We start from the raw sequence: 23,095 nt of genomic DNA on the forward strand, positions 1-23,095 counted from the left end.
CTCAATGTCAGAGTCCAGAGGGGGTACGGGGTCACCCGCCCGCTTCCTGCCTCTCAACTTTCCGTCTGAGCTGCGTCGAGCCGGACCGCTTTCCTGCTCTTTTCCTGGAGTTGGGGGACTCGTGGGAGCTTGGTAGTCTCCTGTTGAACATACATACACATGCATGTGATGACATGTCATATAGAGACAAAAAATATGGATGCCAAAGCCAGTCTTGAATTTCTTAAGTTAGCAGTATTTCGTAACTTATTTGGATAACAACTCAGTATTTAAAAAAATAGCAGTATTTCATAACTTATTTTATGTTATGAAGTATTTTCCTAAGTTACTCAAAAATAATTATATGTACTGTGGTAATATAATACATTATCCTTAAGTACATATATCTGTCTTAAAATTGCTCACCAAAGAATAATTACCTGTTTGGGACTCCGGGCTGTGATTGGTCGATACAGCAGGATGCTCTGTGTGCTGATAGGGTATCGCTGTGGTGATTGCCGATGGCGTGATATTGCTGGCTGTAATGTATGGGCTGTTGTAGTGTGTGTTGTAGTATGGTGAATATTGATTTTGGCTGTAGCTAGAATATGTTGAGAAGTCCTAAGAGAGACAAACAAATACATATTCATAGTACTAAATTCTACAAAGCACATTATTTGTATTTACTGTATGTGTCTTTTGGTTTCAATAATGATAATAATGCTATATAATTATAGTACTACCATAGTAGCCTACTTTTAAGTAAGGGCTGTGATAAACATCTTACCAGAGCCATAACAACACATCTAGGCCGAGTTCGGAATTGCACACTACCATACTGATCCTACTGTTTCTGCCATTTATAGATATGGCAGAAGTAGTACGAGTAGAATGGGTTGTATGCAATTCCGAACTCTGCCCTAGTCTGCAAGGATGGTTGTAGTACATCACACTTAAGTTGCTGCGTGATGCATTTTTATTCATTTGACCCACCTGCTGTGTAGGACTGAATGGTGTTGAGCCTGTGATGCCATTTGCACCCTGGAAAATTCCAGAAGAAATGCTGCCGCCTGAAAAACAAGAACATAGCTGGTTTTAAGAGTATACTTAGTACACACTGGACGGGAATACCTGCTCCAACACAAACACGTTGTAGGAAACACAACGGGCAGCGGCCACGGAATGACTTGTGAAATATAGACACGTTTAAAGGGCTCAGGAAAACTCGGTTGATTTATGAGGGCTAAAACAATTCAGGTTAGAAGGGCAATGTGAAGCCGAGACCAAATCCGTCTCTGCTATCGGACTTCCAGTCGGAATGTCTTTCTCCGGGCCTCAAGTTCTCCATCCCTGTCTCTCTCCCTTCATATTTCCACTTGTTCTCTTTCTGAAACCTGCCCTAGATAAATGACTCTGCCAAAACAGCTAGAAATCTCAAAGGAGGCGAACGAAAAGTCTTCAAAGGGGGAGAGAAAAGCGGGAGAACGCTGAGAACGCCGGGCCATGTTTCTGATTTCATCCACAGTGGTGAAACGCGAGGACCTTTGGCATACAGCGACTGGTTATTTATTTCAAGCTACAGCAGGTCTCCTGTTGGAATTCGCCTATAAATCAAACGAGACCGGCGAGATACAGCACAAGATTTAGTAACTGCGTTTTCCCAGACCTATTAGAAATCCATCCATTTCACGAGCAGACGATTTTACTGTAAATGATGTCTCGAGATGCTTATGAATTACAGTAAATCACTATAATACACAATTATGTGTTATCGGCTACAGCACCTTTAACTCACTGTTTAGGCTAATTAGACAGGAAATAAATGTCATTTTGCTTTCTCAAAGTAAAGGTCTACAACTTTTCTATAAAAAAATAAAAAAAAGTCTCAATGTTGTTTCTAAAAGGGATAGTTCACCCAAAAATGAAAATTATCTTATCATTTACTCACCCTCATGCCATCCTAGATGTGTATGACTTTCTTTCTTCTGCTGAACACAAATGAAGATTTATTGAGGAATATTTCAGCTCTGCAGGTCCATACAATGCAAGTGAATGGTGACCAAAACTTTGAACCTCAAAAAGCACATAAATGCAGCATAAAAGTAATCCATACGACTCCAGTGGTTTAAATCCATGTCTTCAGAAGTGATATGATAGGTGTGGGTGAGAAACAGATCAATACTTAAGTAATTTTTTACTATCAATCTCCACTTTCACTTTCATATTTTTTTGTTTTTGGCGAATCGCGTTCTTCGTGCATATCACTGCCAACTAGGTAGAATTTACTGTACAAAAGCACTTGTTCTGTTTCTCACCCACACCTATCATATAGCTTCAGAACAGGGCTGAAATGATTAGTCAACGTTATTGACAACGTCAATAAAAAATTGTCAACAAAAAATGTAGTTGTCAAATAGTTGTTTGATCTCATTTAATGTAACATGAGATCACATCAAACTCTACTGATGGCGCATGAGAGCAGCACTGTAGTTCATGCCTGACTGAGGAGAGGAAGAAGACACAGCTCACAGTCCAGACACACTTTAAACTTTCCAAACAGCTTCAGGTGATGTAGATCGAAAGTATGAGTAGTGTGAGTATTAGGGCTGCAACTAACGACTATTTTGATAATCGATTAATCTAACGATTATTAGAATGACTATTCGGCGATTATTGCAACGATTAATCATTAGCTCATTATTCAGCTTGTGCCCGACTTAAAAGGTTGTATTAAACGTGCTTACTAACAATAAAGAGGACAAAATCATCTTTTAAAAATACCTCTAAATGACATTCACTGAATTAAAGGGAAAAAATAATTTTTATTAAGTTTAATTCAGTAAAAATTTCACTGCAAAAAAACCCTATTGTTATCAAGTGTTTTTGTTTTTTTCCATTTAAAATTGTCTAAAAATAAATTTACTTGAGAAGCAACATATAAGATATTTAGACTTGCTTTAAGAGAATGTATCTTAAATATAAGTGTATTTTTTCACTTGGATATACTTCTGCAAGTGCAGTAAAGACAAAATATACTTATAATCAAGATCTATTCTCTAAAATCAAGTTTAAATATCTTATATGCTGCTTCTCAGGTGAATGCATCTTTTTTTAAAGGATTTTTAGATATTTTAAAATATTAGTATTTTAAATATTATATTCAACATTCTCAGATAACAATTTTTTCTTCTGCAGTATAGCTGTTAAAGTAAATGTACGTTGTTTTAAAGGAGTTTTAGATATTTATATTGGAAAACAAGCCAAAACAAAAACAAATCAAAAACATATTTTGTTGCCGTGTATAATGGGGCGAAGACTACCCTCTCTCACCTTTCTGTTTACTTCGATCCATCTTTAACTCACAAAAAACAAACTCTCTCTTATTAAGAAATGCACAGTGACACATATATTATGATTCAATAAGTCGGGAGCCATCACGTTATAATCTAGCTGCATTTAGGGATTTTAGACTTGCTTTTAGAGAATAGATCTTGAATAGAAGTATATTTTGTCTTTACTGCACTCGCAGAAGTATATCCAAGTGAAAAAATATACTTATATTTAAGGTATATTCTCTTAAAGCAAGTCTAAATATCTTATATGTTGCTTCTCAAGTAAATTTATTTTTAGACAATTTTAAATGGAAAAAAACAAAAACACTTGATAACAATAGGGTTTTTTTGCAGTGAAATTTTTACTGAATTAAACTTAATAAAAATTATTTTTTTCCCTTTAATTCAGTGAATGTCATTTAGAGGTATTTTTAAAAGATGATTTTGTCCTTTTTATTGTTAGTAAGTACGTTTAATACAACCTTTTAAGTCGGGGCACAAGCTGAATAGTCACTAATGATTAATCGTTGCAATAATCGTTAGTTGCAGCCCTACTTCGGAATACATTGATTAAACCACTGGAGTCATATGGATTACTTTTATGTTTCCTTTATGTGCTTTTTGAAGCTTCAAAGTTCTTTGACACCATTCACTTGCATTGTATGGACCTACAGAGCTGAAATATTCTCCTAAAAATCTTCATTTGTGTTCTGCAGAAGAGAGAAAGTCATGCACATCTGGGATGGCATGAGGGTGAGTAAATGATGAGAGAATTATTTTTTGTTTTTGGGTGAACTATTTCTTTAAACGGATAGCGCACCCAAAAACAAAAATTCCATCATTAATCCTCATGCCATTCCAAACCTGTGTGACTTTCTGTCCACGTCCACACTAATACATTTTCAGTGGAAAACGCATTGATTTTTGCTACGTGAAACGTTTCTTATCCAATCCACTTCTTATCTTCCTCCATCAAAAATGCAGACTTTCAAAAATGCTTTTCACAACTGCATTCTTCAGAAAACACTGATGTTAGGAAACTGAAAACGGAGTTTTCAAACTCAAAAGTGGCCTCTTTCTTTTGTGGAACAAAAAATAAGATAATTTGTAGAATCGCACAGCTGCTCTTTTCCAGAAAATGAAAACATCTTGTGATCTCAAAGTTACAAAATATCACCAAGTATCATAAAGGCAGTCCATATGACTGATGCGCTATATTCCAAGTCTTCTGAAGCTAATTTCAGGGTTCCCACTCTTTCTGACCAATGGATTCCCTGGATTACTGGATGCAGAATTTAAGACATCATTTTGATTCTGTCCAATTTGCTAATAAATCTAAAGACTGATCTGTGAGCCGTTTCGACCCATCATTGAACCAAAAAAAACATTTCTCTCACAAATCAGACATATATATTTTTTTTACAAGTTTCCATCCATCTGTAATTTTTTTCAATTGTTTTCTTCTGTAAACATGCACTAGATTGACGTCTTTGACAGTTGCGCTGTATCTTGCTGTTTTTTTCAGCGTTTTGCACAGACGCTGTGTTTTTTAGACACTGTGTCAAGTAAAAAAAAACTGTCAACTTTAAAAACATTTTTTGCATTCTGTTAATTGTGCTGTCTAGCTTTTTTTCTGTAATGCAAAAACGTGTTCATTGTGAACGCCCGCTTACTCTACACGAGCAATATCAAGCTGATAAGATATTTTTAGAGCACTATAAAAATTTCCATGACTTTTTCAGGCCTGAAAAATCACAATTTTAAAATTACTTGATATTTCCAAGTTTTCCATGACTGAGGGAACCCTGTAAATTGCATATGCACATTTCGGTCTCGGCACATCAACACACGTCGCACATGTTTGATGTCAATTAAACTTTTTTATTTTTTATTTATTTATTTATTTATTTATTTTTTTTTTTGTGGCTTGACAGCTCCTCATCATAATACACTAATCCATTTTCGTTTGGAAACACATTAATTTCGCTTTGTTTATGTGCCACATCCACACTGGAATGGCATTTTCTTTTACCAAACATGGAGAATTTCAAAAACAATCTCCCTAACTGCATAATTTTTAAAACTGAGTTTTTAAACTTAAACGGATTAGCGTAGATTAAGATTCTTCAAAACATCTTATTTTATGTTCCACAGAAGAAAGTCTTGCGGGTTTGGTCACGACATGAGGGTGAGTAAATGATGACAGAATTGTCATTTATGGCTGAACTAGCCCTTTAAAGATGAAAACGTGCCTAGCAACACTTCACCTTTGACCTAGACAGAGAATGGACAATTTCACACTGCAGTGGTAAAATCAGGACTGTGGGCTGAAGTGGGTGCCGGTAGACTCGGGAGGGGCGAGTGGTGGCGATCTTAAATCCATCTCAGACGCACTCCCACACAAACAATCTCGTCCATTGGCCGGCGCATTTCGGAAGGGAGCAGAGAAAGGTTCTGACCCCACAAGAGAGAGAGAGACGACTGACGCCGGCGCCCCAGACCGTGGATAATGTGGAACAGGTGTGTGTGTTGGGGGGAATTGACTGTAGACAGCACCTGAAATGTTGTGTGTGTATGTATGTGTGTGTGTGTGAAACCGAACAAAGACTGAATCATATCCCAAATACTGTGTTAATGTGTTTAGGGCTGTCAATCAATAAAATGTAATTTACATGAGATGCTGATTATTTAATCCAATTAATCACATATATAAATATTTAAAGAGAAAGACCCTAAAATAACAATTATTCAATAAATAATGATTCAATAATTATAAATAGTTATATTTAAATCATTATAAATATAATATATATTCTAAATATAACAATTCAATTAATTAAAATGCATGACAATATTGTGGCAAATGAGTTAAGCACTGACAAGACAATACAAAAAGTCACTTTGTAAGTCAATATATTATTTTTTATTAACATATTATTGAACGTAAGCCTATCATTGGCCTACAGTCCACAGCAATCTATTTTTCAATTGAATTTGTCAATCTGTCTGAAACAGATTTATTATAAGGGCTTTTCTAAGTACGTGTCAATGTACACGTGCATCAGACGGGTGCTTTTGGAGCATCTCACTTTGGTTGCATCGCGTCATAAGCACAGAGTTTTTAGATCGCCGTGTCAAGTTAAACGTAGTTTGAAACTTATTAAAAACACCCCTCGAGATCCAGGCATTCCGAATTGCGTTCCGTCCAGCTGGGTTTGAATGCAAGAACGCATTCTCATCTTGTGCTGTCGCTAGTGTCAAGCAAGCCTGAGTGTGGTTTATTGTCTGTACAGCTGCGCGTTTTGCTTACTGCCCCCTACTGAAAACAGGTGGCACTTCAAGCTTGAGTTGTTTAGATGGTAAGAATATTCATTATAATGGTCCAGGGACATGATTAATTGCATACTTTTTTTGTGTGTTATTTTTTATATAATTAATCACACTGAACTAACACATTTAATCGACAGCCCTAGTGTTTCTAGATAGAGCATCCAATAAATGTTCTGTCTAGGGATGGGCGATTGTGACGAGGAGGAGGGCGTGGCCGGGCCGTGATGGAGCACGGCTGGCGCTGAATCAGCTGATCAGCGGGAGAGCGAGATAAGGGGCAGCCAGAGACGCCGGTTCGAGAGAGAGAGAGAGAGAGAGAGAGAGAGAGACACACGTGGCCGTTTATATCATTAAAGTTTATGTTGACTTTTCAGCCAGTTCCCGCCTCCTCCTTGCCCATCCTTATTTTGTTACAGCAATATAAGCAAAAAATATATAGATTGGATGTATTCTCTAAAACAGGGTTCCAATAGTCATGGGAAACCTGGATACAGTATATCAGGGAATTTTAACCCTAAAAAGAGCAAGAACTTAAAGACACCTCAGAAAATGTATTTTCAAACACACCAGAGCCTAAATAAAATAAGTTTCCAAGTTTTTCTTCAATAATTGCTTTTATTTAACATTTTAATGTTTGTAGAAATCATGAAAATACTCATGAGGTCAGCTATTTTCAATATTTTTCACAAACATTTGAGAGACTCCCTCATTGTTCCTCTCCCCAACCTCTCAAATTTTTGTTTCCTCCAGAATACCAAAACCTTCTTAGGGTTAAAAAAAAATCTTTAAAGTCATGGAAATATAGTGAATATACAGTTTTCTATTTATGATCTGCTCTTAAACATTTTATTTGCTTGATATTCGTGGTATGCAGAGTAAAACGGGTTGCATAGTGACGTCCGATTAGTGATTGAATTGTTGTTTTAGGTCGGTTTTTGTCGAATGGAAATTCTTTGGTCAAAAAGTGTGGGAACCATGTAAACAATTATGTGTGAGCTTACTGCTTTGTATCATTTGTTAAAAAATTCAGAATAGCACTTTATGCTGCTAGTATCGTCAATGTTACGTTGACCGTTTACTCGCCGTCTTGATTTACTGATGTAAATATAGCAATAAAGTCCTTTAGGAACACACTCTTTTGGCTTGTTTTGGATGTCTACTTTTAAAAAACAATATATGCTATGCACATGCCCCAAACAAAAGTTAATTATATTAATTGGAAAATATTAAACACAACTTTTTTGTTGGCTCGACAAAACTTTTCCTGAAAGTTTAAAATAGTTCCAAAAGCTATTATAGGTTTCACAAGTCCTAAAGTTGTTTGAATATTCTCCCAATGTAAGTCTATGGTGCAATCATCATCCGCTGTGTGAAAATCATAAGTCCGATCAGCAAGAAAAGATAAAGCACACTACAGTGCATCCGGAAAGTATTCACAGCGCTTCACTTTTTCCACATTTTATGTTACAGCCTTATTCCAAAATGGATTAAATTCATTATTTTCCTCAGTTCTACAAACAATACCCCATAATGACAACGTGAAAGAAGTTTGTTTGAAATCTTTGCAAATTTATTAAAAATAAAAAATGGAAAAAAAAGAAAAAAAAAAAATCACATGTACATAAGTATTCACAGCCTTTGCCATGACAATCAAAATTGAGCTCAGGTGCATCCTGTTTCCACTGATCATCCATGAGATGTTTCTACAACTTGATTGGAGTCCACCTGTGGTAAATTCAGTTGATTGGACATGATTTGGAAAGGCACACACCTGTCTATATAAGGTCCCACAGTTAACAGTACATGTCAGAGCACAAACCAAACCATGAAGTCCAAGGAATTGTCTGTAGACCTCCGAGACAGGATTGTATCGAGGTACAGATCTGGGGAATGGTACAGAAAAATGTCTGCAGCATTGAAGGTCCCAATGAGCACAGTGGCCTCCATCATCCATAAATGGAAGAAGTTTGGAACCACCAGGACTCTTCCTAGAGCTGGCCACCTGGCCAAACTGAGCGATCGGGGGAGAAGGGCCTTAGTCAGGAAGGTGACCAAGAACCCGATGGTCACTCTGACAGAGCTCCAGCATTTCTCTGTGGAGAGAGGAGAAACTTCCAGAAGAACAACCATCTCTGCAGCACTCCACCAATCAGGCCTGTATGGTAGAGTGGCCAGACGGAAGCCACTCCTCAGTATAAGGCACATGACAGCCCGCCTGGAGTTTGCCAAAAGGCACCTGAAGGACTCTCAGACCATGAGAAACAAAGATTGAACTCTTGGCCTGAATGGCAAGCGTCATGTGTGGAGGAAACCAGGCACCGCTCATCACCTGGCCAATACCATCCCTACAGTGAAGAATGGTGGTGGCAGCATCATGCTGTGGGGAAGTTTTTCAGCGGCAGGAACTGGGAGACTAGTCATGATCGAGCGAAAGATGAATGCAGCAATGTACAGAGACATCCTTGATGAAAACCTGCTCCAGAGCGCTCTGGACCTCAGACTGGGGCGAAGGTTCATCTTCCAACAGGACAACGACCCTAAGCACACAGCCAAGATAACAAAGGAGTGGCTCCGGGACAACTCTGTGAATGTCCTTGAGTGGCCCAGCCAGACCCCAGACTTGAACCCGATTGAACATCTCTGGAGAGATCTGAAAATGGCTGTGCACCGACGCTCCCCATCCAACCTGATGGAGCTTGAGAGGTCCTGCAAAGAAGAATGGGAGAAACTGCCCAAAAATAGGTGTGCCAAGCTTGTAGCATCATACTCAAAAAGACTTGAGGCTGTAACTGGTGCCAAAGGTGCTTCAACAAAGTATTGAGCAAAGGCTGTGAATATTGTGAGCACATCTTTTCATAGCTGTGAAAAGATTTCAAACATACTTCTTTCACGTTGTCATTATGGGGTATTGTTTGTAGAATTTTGAGGAAAATAATGAATTTAATCCATTTTGGAATAAGGCTGTAACATAACAAAATGTTGAAAAAGTGAAGCGCTGTCAATACTTTCCGGATGCACTGTAAGTCAGAACAGTCTGAAAGTATGTACCAAGTTTGGTGTATGAAGTTTGAAAGCTCTAGAAGGATTTTCGGTAACACATTACAATAAGGCTCCATTCGTTAACATTAGTTAGTGCATTAGGTATCATGAACAAACAATTAACAATATATTTTCTACATCATTTATTAATATTTGTTAATGTTAGTTAATACAAATAAAATTGTTCATTGTTAGTTCATGTTAGTTCACAGTGTATTTTCTAATGTTATCCAATACAACTTTTGATTTTAAAAATTACTTGGTAAATGTTGAAATTAACATTAACTAAGTTTAATAAATGCTTAAGTATTGTTAATTGTTAGTTCATGCTGACTAATGTTGATAACTAATGTTAACAAATGGAACCATACTGTGAAGTGTTACTGGATTTTCATTTGATTATTTTGGTTTTGGTTTAGGGATTTTGGAAAAACCCTAAACCAAGTCTGTAGAATAACAGTCTAATTTTCATCCCAACCTACAAATAATGTAAATATAAATGGCGGCAAAGAGAGAGTAGTTGTGAGACTGACCATGTGAGTAACTGTACAGGGCTTGACTGGGTGGACTGCCGCTGAAGTTTGACGTATAGCCAAGTAGACTGCTCTGACCAGGTGAATGACTCAAACCGTCCTCTGTTTTAATATCTGATCAAAAGAGACAGAGATATGATTAACAGTCAAATTAGCTGCAGTATGCACTATGTAGGGAAGGACAGAGAGAACGCAGGTGTGAAATGCACTTCAGTACTCACTGTACGGTGTCATGCTGTAGCTCTGTGTGTGATGTGTGTACGGTGCGTACGGGCCGGCCGACTGTAATGCAGGACTGTACTGCGTCTGTCCGTAAGCAGCCATGACTATTCTGAGAATAGTTGATCTGTAATGGTTGAGAATAAAAACAAATTAAAAAAACATTTATTGGACTGAATGATTTTCATGACATTTGGTCCCATTAAAGGTATAGTTTACAGAAAAATCTAAACTCTGTCATCATTTGGGTGAACTATCTCTTAAGCAGTTCTTGAACAACTGCTTTTTCCATAGATGTGGTTGGAACAGCGTACTAAAATACTTTGCAGTGTTTTCTACATCGCTACAGAATCTACAGTAACATGACATTTTGAGTTGTGAGTTTTCAGTCTGAATTGAATGAATGTGAGAGAGACAAGGTGCCACAAAATAACACAATGACAACAGACACATGTGCTTCTGTTGCAATGTCTTCGCTGGTTGCATGCAACAACACACAAATATCGTAACTATTGTCATATGATTTGTGAACGAATTACTCTTATGAGCCATTTTTAATGAATCAGTCTCAAAATCTCAAGGTGTCGGTTCCTCAAAAGTACTAAAGATTTGTTAATGGAATAATTACAGAAACAGAACTGCTAAGTGGAACCCAATTCACAAATAAATCTCAAATGATGAATCGTTCAGAAAGACTCATGAATCAGTCTCAAAACTCATGAGTTAATTCGTTTCTCAAAAGTACTAAAAGAATTGTTAATGAAATGGCAAAAAACAAGAATCATTAAGTGGAATCAATTCACAAATAAATAACATATTGAATCAGTTTCATGAATCCATGAGTTTTGGTTCCTCAAAAGTACTGATAGAATCATTCATGGAATTATAATTTTTTTTTCTCCCCAATTCCAAATGCACTCTAAGTCCTCGTGGTGGCATAGTGACTCGCCTCAATCCGGGTGGCGGAGGACGAATCTCAGTTGCCTCCGCATCTGAGACCGTCAATCCGCGCATTTTATCATGTGGCTTGTTGAGCACGTTACCACGGAGATATAGTGCGTGTGGAGGCTTCACGCTATTCTCCACGGCATCCACGCACAACTCACCACGTGCCCCACCGAGAGCAAGAACCACATTATAGCGACCACGAGGAGGTTACCCCATGTGACTCTACCCTCCCTTGCAACCGGCCCAATTGGTTGCTTAGGAAGCCTGGCTGGAGTCACTTGAACTCGCGACTCCAGGTGTGGTTGTCTGTGTCTTTACTTGCTGAGCTACCCAGGCCCCAAGCTTTTTTTTTGTTTCGGAATCGTTAATAGAATAATTAAGGAACCAGAATCGTTAAGTGGGATCAAATTTGCGAACAAACGAGTAGGTTCGTTTTGGAAAATCGGTCAAAAAGACTCACAAATTGGTCTCCAACTAGTGAGTTAATGGTTCCTTAAAAGGACAAAATGAATCATTGAAGGAATCATTCAGCAACCAGAACTAGAATCATTACGATTCTCATCCCAAGTTGTAGTGTTGAGTTTCACATACTGTACGTTTAAATTGGTCAACTCAAATTCAGAACAACACAAAATTCGGTGGGCTCATTCAAGAAAAACAAGCCAAAGAGAATTCGGTGTAAACTGTTTGTAAACTGTTGCATTGAACTGAATAATGGATAAAACTGGAAGGAATATCACTCACGTGTCCTAGTCTTGTTGCCTGATGTGTATGTGTAATGGCCCCTTTAAAAAAAAAAAAAAAAAGAAAAGAAGTACAATTTATGTTAGAATCGCAATGAATGCACAACAGAAAATATGCAAATTGCTCTCCTACCTGAGACTGAGGGTTGATTGTCGTTGTACTTCCGCTTTTACACATTCACCTGTCAGCTCTCCTGCAAAAAAAATGATTTGTTTGTTAGAAACATGTGACCTATATATCGCCTCGGGCATCTGTCAATGAAAAATATGAATCCAGTATGCAGAACATAAAAATGCACAAAACGTAATTCATGTCCAATCGTGCTTTACACAAAAAAAGAATCAAACTTGGAAAAAGGTGAGCTGACTGTACTTAATGACTACGCACGCACCTGTGGTTTCTAAAAGCACACGTAATAAAAATTCTGAGATACAGACAACAGTGAAATGCTTGTTCGTATGAAACCTGCTCAGTTAGACTGTATTCCAGGAACAAAACGATGTATAACCTGCTTTCTGAGGTTTGGCACACAAAACCACAGGCAGCACGACATGCCAGCAGCGAAAAACAACTGACGACAGGGGAAAAGGTGGTTGATTTTATACCTGAAATGTAAGAAATGTACCTGCCCCTGTTCTGAGTTCATCTGTTCAGGTGTATAGTATGTGGGTAGTATGCATGAATGTAGGAGCAGGGTGAAGTGAGAAATGACTGAAATGTCAGCAATGACCTTGTAACCTTAGATGCCCTAATTGTTGACTCTTTTTTCCCCCCACATTGTTATTGCTCAGATGTGGCTTATTCATAACTCCAGAAACATAATGGCATTCTCAGTTATAACTGAGAATTTTATGAATAATCACATTTCTATCAGATGTTTCTCCTCAAATTCTTTTGGACAAGTAAAAACACACACAAATGAGACAACTGTTGACATACAGTAAGTGTATAAAGCTATAACATTAACATGCATAGCTCAGATCATTTGTTCTTGGAAGAATTTGATAAGAAATTGTATATATATATATATATATATATATATATATATATAATTATTATTATTATTTTATTATTATTATTATTATTGTTACTATTTTGTCTCATTTACTGGTAAAAAAAAAATATATCTAAGCATCCGTTAAACACAAAACAATTACTTGAGAAGCAGAATGTCATGGGATATTAAGTCTTGTTTTCAGAGAAATCTAACACAATTTGGTGGGGTTTAAGCATAAAACAAGGAAAAAATATTTGTCAAATAAACTGTTTTTTTTCCCTTTAAATAAAGTTTTTTTTTTCTTGTTGTAAGCATAAATGTTACTAAATTTTGCTACATTTTTCTGTTAACAAGACAAAATATCTTATGTCATTCTAATTTTCAATCTTGTTCTATTAATCTATAGATTTTTTTTTTACCATAAAACAAATACAGAAATATTGAGTAATAAAATTATTTTGCAGTGCAGGGTTAGGGTTGAGACATTGTTGGGATCTCTTCTGAAGCTCTTGCGGAGAAACATCTGAGCAGAAAAGGATTTACAAAATCAAAATCATAGTTTTAGTGCCTTGAGTCCATGTTTGTTATCTTTGAGGTCATCTATATGTTAGTGTACTCCTAAAAATGGGCAAACTTATCATTTAGCAGATATGCACATTTAAAATTTGCAAAAGAGTCCATTTGTTCTTACTCCATTTGTGCTTTCTCAGACCGATCTCACTGTGAATTCAGCAACAGGATGTTGAAAGTTCTGCTGCTAAAATCGGCTTAGCGAAATTCAAACCACTGCCCCCCAGAGGCTGAAGCTGGAAGTGTTGTTGACCAGTCTCCAGGTGAAATGTCCACAAGGTGGCGCCAACAGCGAGTAGTATTTTTAGCTTTAAATGATTTAATACAGTCAACAGGAATGCATATTTTATTAGCCATACGCCCCTAACCCAAACCCCAACCCTAAACCTAACCGTCAGTGGAGTGAAAATTTAAATTTAAAGGGAAAATGCAACCTCGGTATGGCACTCACTATTCTTTAAGTTAATGCGACAACTTCCTGGTTTGCAAGGGACTAGAACCCGTGTCTTGGAGGTTAGGGTTAGGGTGAATAATGTTTTGGTGGCTGTAGTCGGGGCGGATCCCCGCACATGTTTAAAACAAACAAAGACTCGCTACAGCTCAGTCTGTTTTTTAAGTAAACAGTTGCAACACTACCGTAGAGACGTATTTAAGATGAAAAACTTATAATGTGACGTAACGTCAAACAAAACTGAACTCATTCCGTCATTTGACTTGTTACGTGTGCACCACATAACTTTTTCCACTGTGTAGATTTTACACTAAAAGCAATGATTTTTGATGGATGTGCTTTTTATTTGGACATTAACTTTCCTAAAGAGCGTGTCATTAGACTAGTCTCGAGATCTTTCCTTGTGTATATGCGTGAGTATAAGAGCATTTAAATGTTTTAATGGTCTTGAATTTAAACTTCATAAGCAAAACTGGCATTAGAGTAGGTAAGATGCCTATTTTTAAGATTTAAGCATTTCAATTTCACAACAAAACCCCATCAAACTGAATTGAGTAATCTTTAATAAAATTAAAAAGTAACAAAAATAAATAAGTTTGATTCAATTTAATTTTGTGAAACATTACACAATTAAATTTGATGGAATTTCATTATGAAATTGAAAAGATTAAATCATAAAAATAGGCTTAAATATGTTCTGAGTGTTGTGGTGAATCAGTTCAAACTGTCCATTTCAGTGAACCGATTCAAAACTCTGATTCAACGATTCTTTTGCATCGTCATTCAAAGATGTTCACGGAAATCTCTGTGTGGCATTTTGAATGTACTGATATGTTTTAGTAAACATATGAGTACATAAATAGTCATGTTATTAATACAGAAATATTTATTTTTAATTTATGGTATATTTATGGTGCTTTTTTGTCATTTTGGAGCTTAAAGGTGGCAGTTATAAGCAACTTTTGTTGTATGGAAACGGGCAACATGGTCATAAAATCCTTATCCTTGTTTTTGTTCCTTGAAAAAAAAAAAAAATACATCTGTTTCTAACAACATGAGGATCAATGATAACAGATTTATTATTTTTGGGTCAACTACCCCTTTAATTTTATATAAACACACACATAATTGCTTGTTTAAAGAAAACTGAATCAGATCTTCTCCAGGTCAAAGATGCAGCGTTTCACACTGACGATTTTAAACACCTGCTGACACACCACAGAAGACCAAGAGTCACACTGATAACAAAAATGTTTCCAAAGAAAATAAAAGCAAACGTGGACAAAATTGAAAGTCAAAGCCAGAATGTGAGACAGCAAACAAAGACCGCCCAAAGGAACGCTGACTTCCTCCCGGAGTTCCAGTGATGCGCTGTGTGTATCCTGGTATGAGCACGTCCCGGAGTGAAAGGGCATGGGAACGAACGCCCCACCCCCTTTAACAGGGGTAAACTGAGCTAAAACAAACCCTGGATGGGGCACGGTCGGTCCGCAGCATTTCACCTGGCCTCAGCGCTGTTCTGCGAGCATTGGCTTTTTTCACGGCTATCATATTCCACACAATGCCTTACATCATACATCGAAATGTCACATGCGTATCTCTCATTATCCAGCGAGCTCTTCAGCATGAAAACTTCAGTATGAAAATATCAATGAGACTATCAACACCAGTGATTCTCAACGGGTGGGTCGCGACCCAAAAATATGAGACAGCATGGAAAAAACTATGCAAAATGAAAATAACAACATGCAAATACCCATAATTATGCATTATTAGGAGAGCAAAATAAATAAGCTTTTGAACTTGTAAAAAGGATGAGAAAACAAGTATATAATGACATTATTTTCATTTTGAATTGAACTATTCCTTTAAAAAATTTTGTATGATTATTATAAACCTTTTGGTACTGTGTTGGTTTGCTAACTGTCCCATATAACATCTACGTATAGCCGTATAATTTGGCAAAAATTAAATTAAAGTTGTGTATGGGATGCAGTAAAACATCCCATATTGAAAGCATCGAGTCCCATATTGAAACGGAAAGGGGGGACCCTCCCCCGGTTAGACGGCGAAACATCCAGTATCGAAGCGCTCAAAATGCTATATGTGTATTCACATGGCGTTAAGTTGGCAACTCTATTGACACTTGATGTCTAATGTAAACTCTGGGCCATGAAGCAAAACCCATTGAGAACCAATGGTCAACCCTGTACACTGGTGTACAATGAAGACATCAACCACTGCTCTCCATTGTCATGAGCAGGTCGGCTCTTTGAAACTCTTTGAAACGATTCAGGAACCGTAGCGTTGCCATATGGCTATCTGATCTACAGCACACTTTCAAACCCAAGCTGTGATCTAAACCATTCAATCAAAGCAGCCAAACTGTTCTCTGACCAGCAGCCACGGGCTACATCCCATATGGCGCTTTTTCTGCGGGGCGCTGTGTTCGCGGGTGACTGCTACACTGCCTGGAGGAAAACCGCGAGACACGGTGACCTCACTACAACAATGCTGCACTTCTGAGGCCCAACTCCAGACGGACTGCAAGCAGCCATCTGCCCTTTCATTTCCTCTGAACTCTCTCAGGGGTTTCAGTGTGGCAGGTAGTTCAGTTCCAAAAACGATTTTGAGGATTTATAACAAAGAACTGGCCAACTGAAACCTAATGACTTTTTCTTAAAGGGGAATTCATGACCATCTTCTATATTTTTCCCATTTACTGTAGATCAAATGAATAAGTCACAAAGACATGAAAATTGGCATAATTTAAATACGTATACTTTTTTCTTTTTTTATCCAGAAAACACAAAAAGAGATGTTAGACAGAATTTCTCTTTTCCATACAGTACAAGGAAAATGGGTGGTGATTTAAACTGCTGAGCTCCAAAAATGACAGAAGTGTCTTCTAAAGTCATATCAATCAAATGATAGTCAATATTAACCAATGCGTGATTCTTACAAAACCTGTCAAAAAAATGTCCTGGGATGTGTTTCCTGTACAACTACTTGCTTAACTCACTGCTTAACCCCCAAAGTATGATCCATCATTATAGAAATTAACTAGCTAGTCATGACTGTTTCCCTAAACTGTGGTTACTATGTCGCAAATCCATTGTTCGGACCACGTTAATTCAACAATATAGATGTTAATGATGTTATGCAGGGGTGGAGTAATAACTTCCAAGAATCTTAAAGTGCACCTATTACGATTTTTAAACGTGCCTAATTTTGTTCTCATACAATAAATTTACATGCATCCAAGGTCAAAAAACACTTTAACTTGCTCATAATTTAAATAGCAGCGTCACCTTTTTTCCCAGTGTCAAAAACGACTCGTTCAATGATCCATTCTCAAGGATTCATTCTAAACTCCTCCTTTCAGAGAGCCTACTCTGCTCTGATCGGTCTACTGCTTACAGCTCGTTTCAGAAAGGAAATGCCCACTACCATATCCGCGTTTCAGCTCCGTCTGAAAAAATGTCTGTTTTACCTTACCAAGTTGAGCCCGAGTCCAATAGTGATACACTGGAAGATCAACCCGAACCACCATCGCAAGCACGACGAGAACAGGATGTTTCTCAGTGGTAAGTTTATATGTAGTTTGACAATACCATGAGTTAGCCGATTAGCAGAGGCTAACAGGCTAACACCGTGCACTGGCTGTACATGTAAACAGACCAGAGGCGGGTTTTTTGTTACCAAATTACGTAGGTTAGTACAGGAAGTCTGGAATTACTAACGACTCGTTTCAGGTGTTCGGAATCGGTTCTTTCTTTTGGGTGTCAATAACTCCATATTTCGTGCACTTTGATTTTTGAAACTTTGCAGACTTTTTTACATTCACAAACAGCTATATAACACACTACATGAAAGGTAATATTTGAAAAACCATAATAGGTGCTCTTTAAATTATAAAAGCTCTTTTACATGTACCAGAAAGCCGTTTAATGCGAGACAGTTGCTGAAGACAGGAAAGCTGCATGCACTATGTAAAGTGACAGATACATATGGTGCATTAGTGGGGTTTTCCTCTATATTAGACTTCAGGATTCCCCCAACACACTTGAAAAAATACGCACATGCGCACTCTTCAATATGTAAACACCACTTATGCGTTAACATAAACACATAAATGCTGTGTGTGATAAAGCGCTTTCAAATCTTTAATCCCTTAAATGGCTACACTCAATCGTTTTCTTATATGTATGTAAACATAGTCAAAGTGTTGACTGAATGAAAGATATACATGGTATGAAAGATGTAGAAGCCGCAGTGAAGTCGAATGATGTCCACACAGCAAACTAACGAGGAACACTGCTTCTAACCACACGTACAAAGCTGTAGTTCCAACCACACAACTGTGCGATGTAGTTTGCGAGTGTTTATTGGAACTACGGTTTTGGGAAACAAATCGCTGAACTATATTGGTAACAATGGAACTTGCGACCATATTTGGCCAACGATGCTTCTGGGAAACATTTAACCCCAAATTATATTTTGCAAGAAAATAAAGCCTGCATTTATGACCATTAAGAGTGCATTATGACATTATTTTCAGGGCAATTAAGCACATTTAACCCCCTAATTTCTCATTTCCGCAATGCATTCAGACGTTTTACTTTTACTATTTCCATTGTTTTCAATGATGACTCTCATTACTACACACTTTTTTTTTTTTACTGTATTACATTAAAAAAGATGCTGTTGTACATCATGATAAAATCAGCAAGAATGAAAGTTCCAAATTAGTGACAGGGGAGTAATTATATAATGTATAAAAACTAATACTTTAAATAATCTTAATAATCTTTACAATTAATAATAATCTTTTTCACATTATGCTAATATTATAATGACCATCTATTTCGCATTGTGGTGTTGACTAACGGCCGGGTAACCTAGTCTCATAGAATGAACGTTACTATAACTACATTTTTGCAAATTGACTTTTACGTGCCGAATTCTACGTGTCGCTGCAGTTTCCTGGTGAAATGAACACTAGAGGAGCTACAACAACTGTGCGTTTTATTCACTTTTACAAAATCATGACTACAATGGCTGATTATGACATTATAAACACTTATTTTTTGCATTATTACTCACACACTGCTATGATATGAAATTCGAAACACTTTTATTATAACACATTATTCGAAAAATGATACATGGGGCCTGGGTAGCTCAGCAAGTATTGACGCTGACTACCACCCCTGGAGTCACAAGTTCGAATCCAGGGCGTGCTGAGTGACTCCAGCCAGGTCTCCCAAGCAACCAAATTGGCCCGGTTGCTGGGGAGGGTAGAGTCTCATGGGGTAACCTCCTCATAGTCGCTTTAATGTGGTTCTCGCTCTCAGTGGGGCGTGTAGTGAGTTGTGCATGGATGCTGCGTAGAATAGCGTGGGCCTCCACATGCGCTATGTCTCCGCGGTAACGCACTCAACAAGCCACATGATAAGATGCGCGGATTGACGGTCTCAGATGCAGAGGCAACTGAGATTCGTCTTCCACCACCCAGATTGAGGTGAGTCACTACGCCACCATGAGGACTTAGAGCGCACTGGGAATTGGGCATTCCAAATGGTGAAAAAAATAAAATAAAAAAAAATATAACATATTTTAATGCTTGCATTACAGACTCAACTACATTTACACACTTATTCCAACATTATTAACTTCCATGATAGCTCACCTGATAGAGTGTTGGACTTTGGACTCTGAAGTATGCAGTTCGAGACCAGTCAAGAATGCAAGCTGACACGTGAGACGAGAGTGTCATTGAAGCAACATGAAATGATGTGTTTACTTTCATTTCTCATTTTGTTTTTGGACACTATCAGTTAGGTTTAGGTTAAAGTTTTAGGTTAGGGAGGTACGTTTTACACATTAAAACCTCCATCTAATATTCACCTTAAAATCTCAGCTAATTATGACACTATTTCACTGGCTTTTGGCGCCCCCCGCTGGACATTTCACTGGGAAATTGCAGCCAAACATGTAATAAGGCACATAATTTCGTTTGGCAAAAATGCTGCCATGGTCACGTAATGTTCATGAGACCAAGCTGGGTTTGGAACAACATGAAGGTAAGTAAATGATGAGAGAATTTTAGTCTGACTTGTCAGCTAGAAATGACTGAAAGCATTTGCAGATGTTGATTAAACTGTAACACTAACCTCGTTATAGTTCAGTGATGCTTTGACATTTGGTAAATATTCGTATCCAAACATGAACCTTGCTCTAGCTAGCTTGGTTTATTACAGTTTGCTACAGTGCTTGTCTTGGCAGTATTTCAATTGATGCGCTAAACTGTGTTTTTTATTTGAAACTAGCACGGCGTCAGACGCGCGCACACACACACAAACAAAACACTCCTCCACATAGCTTTTCTACGGCTGCTTGCCTTTGGGGCCAGAGCTTGTCTGCAGCCTTTGAACCCAGAGTCTCATAAATAAAGCTGTCCGGCCACACGTGTCCGCTCTTTAGCCTGCTAATGGAGAGATTGGGGGGAAATAACAGCCTAGTAATGGCCCCTTGAGATGCGGCTGCGCTTACCTCAGTGTCCAGGGATTTCATCAATGCTACAGCACAGCACAACTGATAATTGTAGCATAATACACTATTAAAGAGATAGTTTAAATTAAATGAAATGAAAAGCATTTGGGTAAGGAGGTAGACTTTATGGTTAGGTTAAGTTTGGGTTCAGGGTTAAACAACGCTCATTTAAAACTGGTACGTTTCTCTTTCTTCCATGGTACAAAACAGAGATTTTCCTATTAAAATTATGGTTACGTTTAAGGGGGTCGCACACCGGACGCGTCTGGCAGACGAAATGGTGCATTCTAAAATTCAAAACAACTTTTTTCAATGAAGGTACGTACACCACCACCACCGCTCAGTGTCTGTAGGCGGTGCCCAGCTATGACTCTGGAGGCTGCTCAAATTTCTACTGTGCCATGTAGCGCAAGTTGCATATTTTCTATTAAATTCGACCCAAATCATTATCAAAGGACATAGATTATTTACTGTACTGTATGCCATCTGAACTACACTGGCGTGCCCTGCGTTTGACACCTGTGCTATGTCCTAGCCGCAACGCAGAGTGGCGCTTCTCGTCCGGTGTGCGACCGCCTTTAGAGTTTAGGTAACGGGTTAGACTTAGGGGTTAAATTTGATGGATTCCACAGGAAATGCCCTGTCCTATTTTACCCAAATTCAAAACAAACAAGACATTATACTTTCCATTTATAAAATTAAGCCTATTTTATTAAATATTTATAATGTAATATTTATTTTTTACATTGCAACATTATTTTCATGACAGTTACGCACAATTTACCACCCAATTCTCATTAACATAATGTAAAAAAAAATGGCCAGTCATTATGATACTCTCATTATCGCAACATTAAAGAAATTATATATTATTTAAATTGTAAAGCATTTATACGTAATAGTAGTACTCTCTTAGTATTGTCTTTCATTTTCGCTAATTTTAAGATTGAAAAAATTGTTGTACAAAAGCCTTTTTTAATGTAATACAGTAAAAAATAAATGCTGTGTTACATTAATGAGCAGTGACTAAAAACGGTTCAAGGAATGAAAAAGAAAACCGAAAATAAAAGATTTTTTTAGTAGAATGTAACTGAAAATGGGAACAAAGTCATTATTAATTGTTCCGAAGTGAAAACATTATTTTTAAATGCTGGTAACCGGTTATAATTGGTTAATTTCGTTCCAATAATTTTTTTCAGGAAACCAAAGGCCAAAGGGTTTATCACAGTAAATATTTGGAATTACACCACTTCCTATTGCCTGAAAAACATATTCCTGAATGAAACTGCTGCATCACTTTTTTTTTTTGTGCCTAATTGTCAGTTGTGGAATAGAGGTCTGCAACCCAACAGGAACCGAGAACCCGACGGGTTTCGGGCTGGGTTCGGGTCAGTTTTTCAAGTAGGACTTTGGGTTCGGGTCAGATTCGGGTTTGTAATTAATGAAAATATAAACAGGCTTACCGAACTTGTTTCGCACGCGCGCTCTCACTCACAGACACGCGAATGAACGAGTTAGGGGTCATTTACACCAAACGTGTTTTTGAGATCGTCTGTTCTTTTTTCCTGTTGTTTAAACACATGCTGGACGAATGTCTTTGACATTTGCAAAGCGTCTCGCTTTTTCTTCAGCGTCTGGTGCAGGACCGGCATATTTTAAACACCATGTCAAGTTAAAAAGAACTTCAGATTTTCAAAACCGCATGTTGAGACACCTGCGCTCTGTTTCGTTCTTTGCGCTGTGTCTAGATTGTTTTTAGGGCAGTTGTCACCAAGATTCAACATTCTAAACGAGTTCAGGCTGCATAGAGGGGACTGTTGCAGTGTTTCATATTATTCCAGATTGTTCTGCACCAAGTGAAGTTTCAGCAAATAAATGGTAAGTTAATGCTTTTTTCCCTTCTGCTCTAGTGTACTAGTGTAATGCATTTTTTGTGACCGTACTCAGTTTTTCCTAATTTTTTTAAATGTACTTGTTCATTGAACTGTTGTATATAAGCAATATCACACTCGCAATCATGCTGTATGGCCCTAAATCAGCACTGTTGTGATTACCTACGGCACTTGGCCTGCGACCGAATCACAGCAGTGCTGATATAGGGCCATATCGCACTCTTGCTCGTGTGATATTGCTAAAATATAGTGCATATATATATATATATATATATATATATATATATATATATATATATATATATATATATATATATATATATTAGCCAAATTTTACGATTGACACATTTCAGTTTCATAACAAAATTCCATCAAATGTAATCTTTAACAAAGTTTAATAAATAAAACGTAAAGTTTTATTCATTTAAATTTGTTAAAGATCACTTGATTCAATTTGATGGAATTTTTTTATGAAACTGAAATGAGTCAAATTAAGCTATATATAT

General features: G+C 37.5%; 1 protein-coding gene across 1 annotated transcript in view; it reads right to left on the reverse strand.

The window, feature by feature from the left end:
- The window catches only part of LOC127449575 (eyes absent homolog 2-like), a 62,541-nt gene that overhangs the window by 30,046 nt on the left and 9,400 nt on the right, over positions 1 to 23,095 (reverse strand). The window contains exons 2-8 of the mRNA XM_051713102.1: positions 12,257 to 12,317; positions 12,125 to 12,165; positions 10,435 to 10,559; positions 10,214 to 10,327; positions 973 to 1,049; positions 420 to 600; positions 1 to 140 (exon numbers count right to left, since the gene is read on the reverse strand). Coding sequence (XP_051569062.1) covers positions 1 to 140; positions 420 to 600; positions 973 to 1,049; positions 10,214 to 10,327; positions 10,435 to 10,537 — 615 coding nt within the window. The 5' untranslated portion in view covers positions 10,538 to 10,559; positions 12,125 to 12,165; positions 12,257 to 12,317. The remainder of the gene's footprint in view (positions 141 to 419; positions 601 to 972; positions 1,050 to 10,213; positions 10,328 to 10,434; positions 10,560 to 12,124; positions 12,166 to 12,256; positions 12,318 to 23,095) is intronic.

This window comes from Myxocyprinus asiaticus, chromosome 12 (assembly GCF_019703515.2).
Source record: "Myxocyprinus asiaticus isolate MX2 ecotype Aquarium Trade chromosome 12, UBuf_Myxa_2, whole genome shotgun sequence".
Lineage (NCBI taxonomy): Eukaryota > Metazoa > Chordata > Actinopteri > Cypriniformes > Catostomidae > Myxocyprinus > Myxocyprinus asiaticus.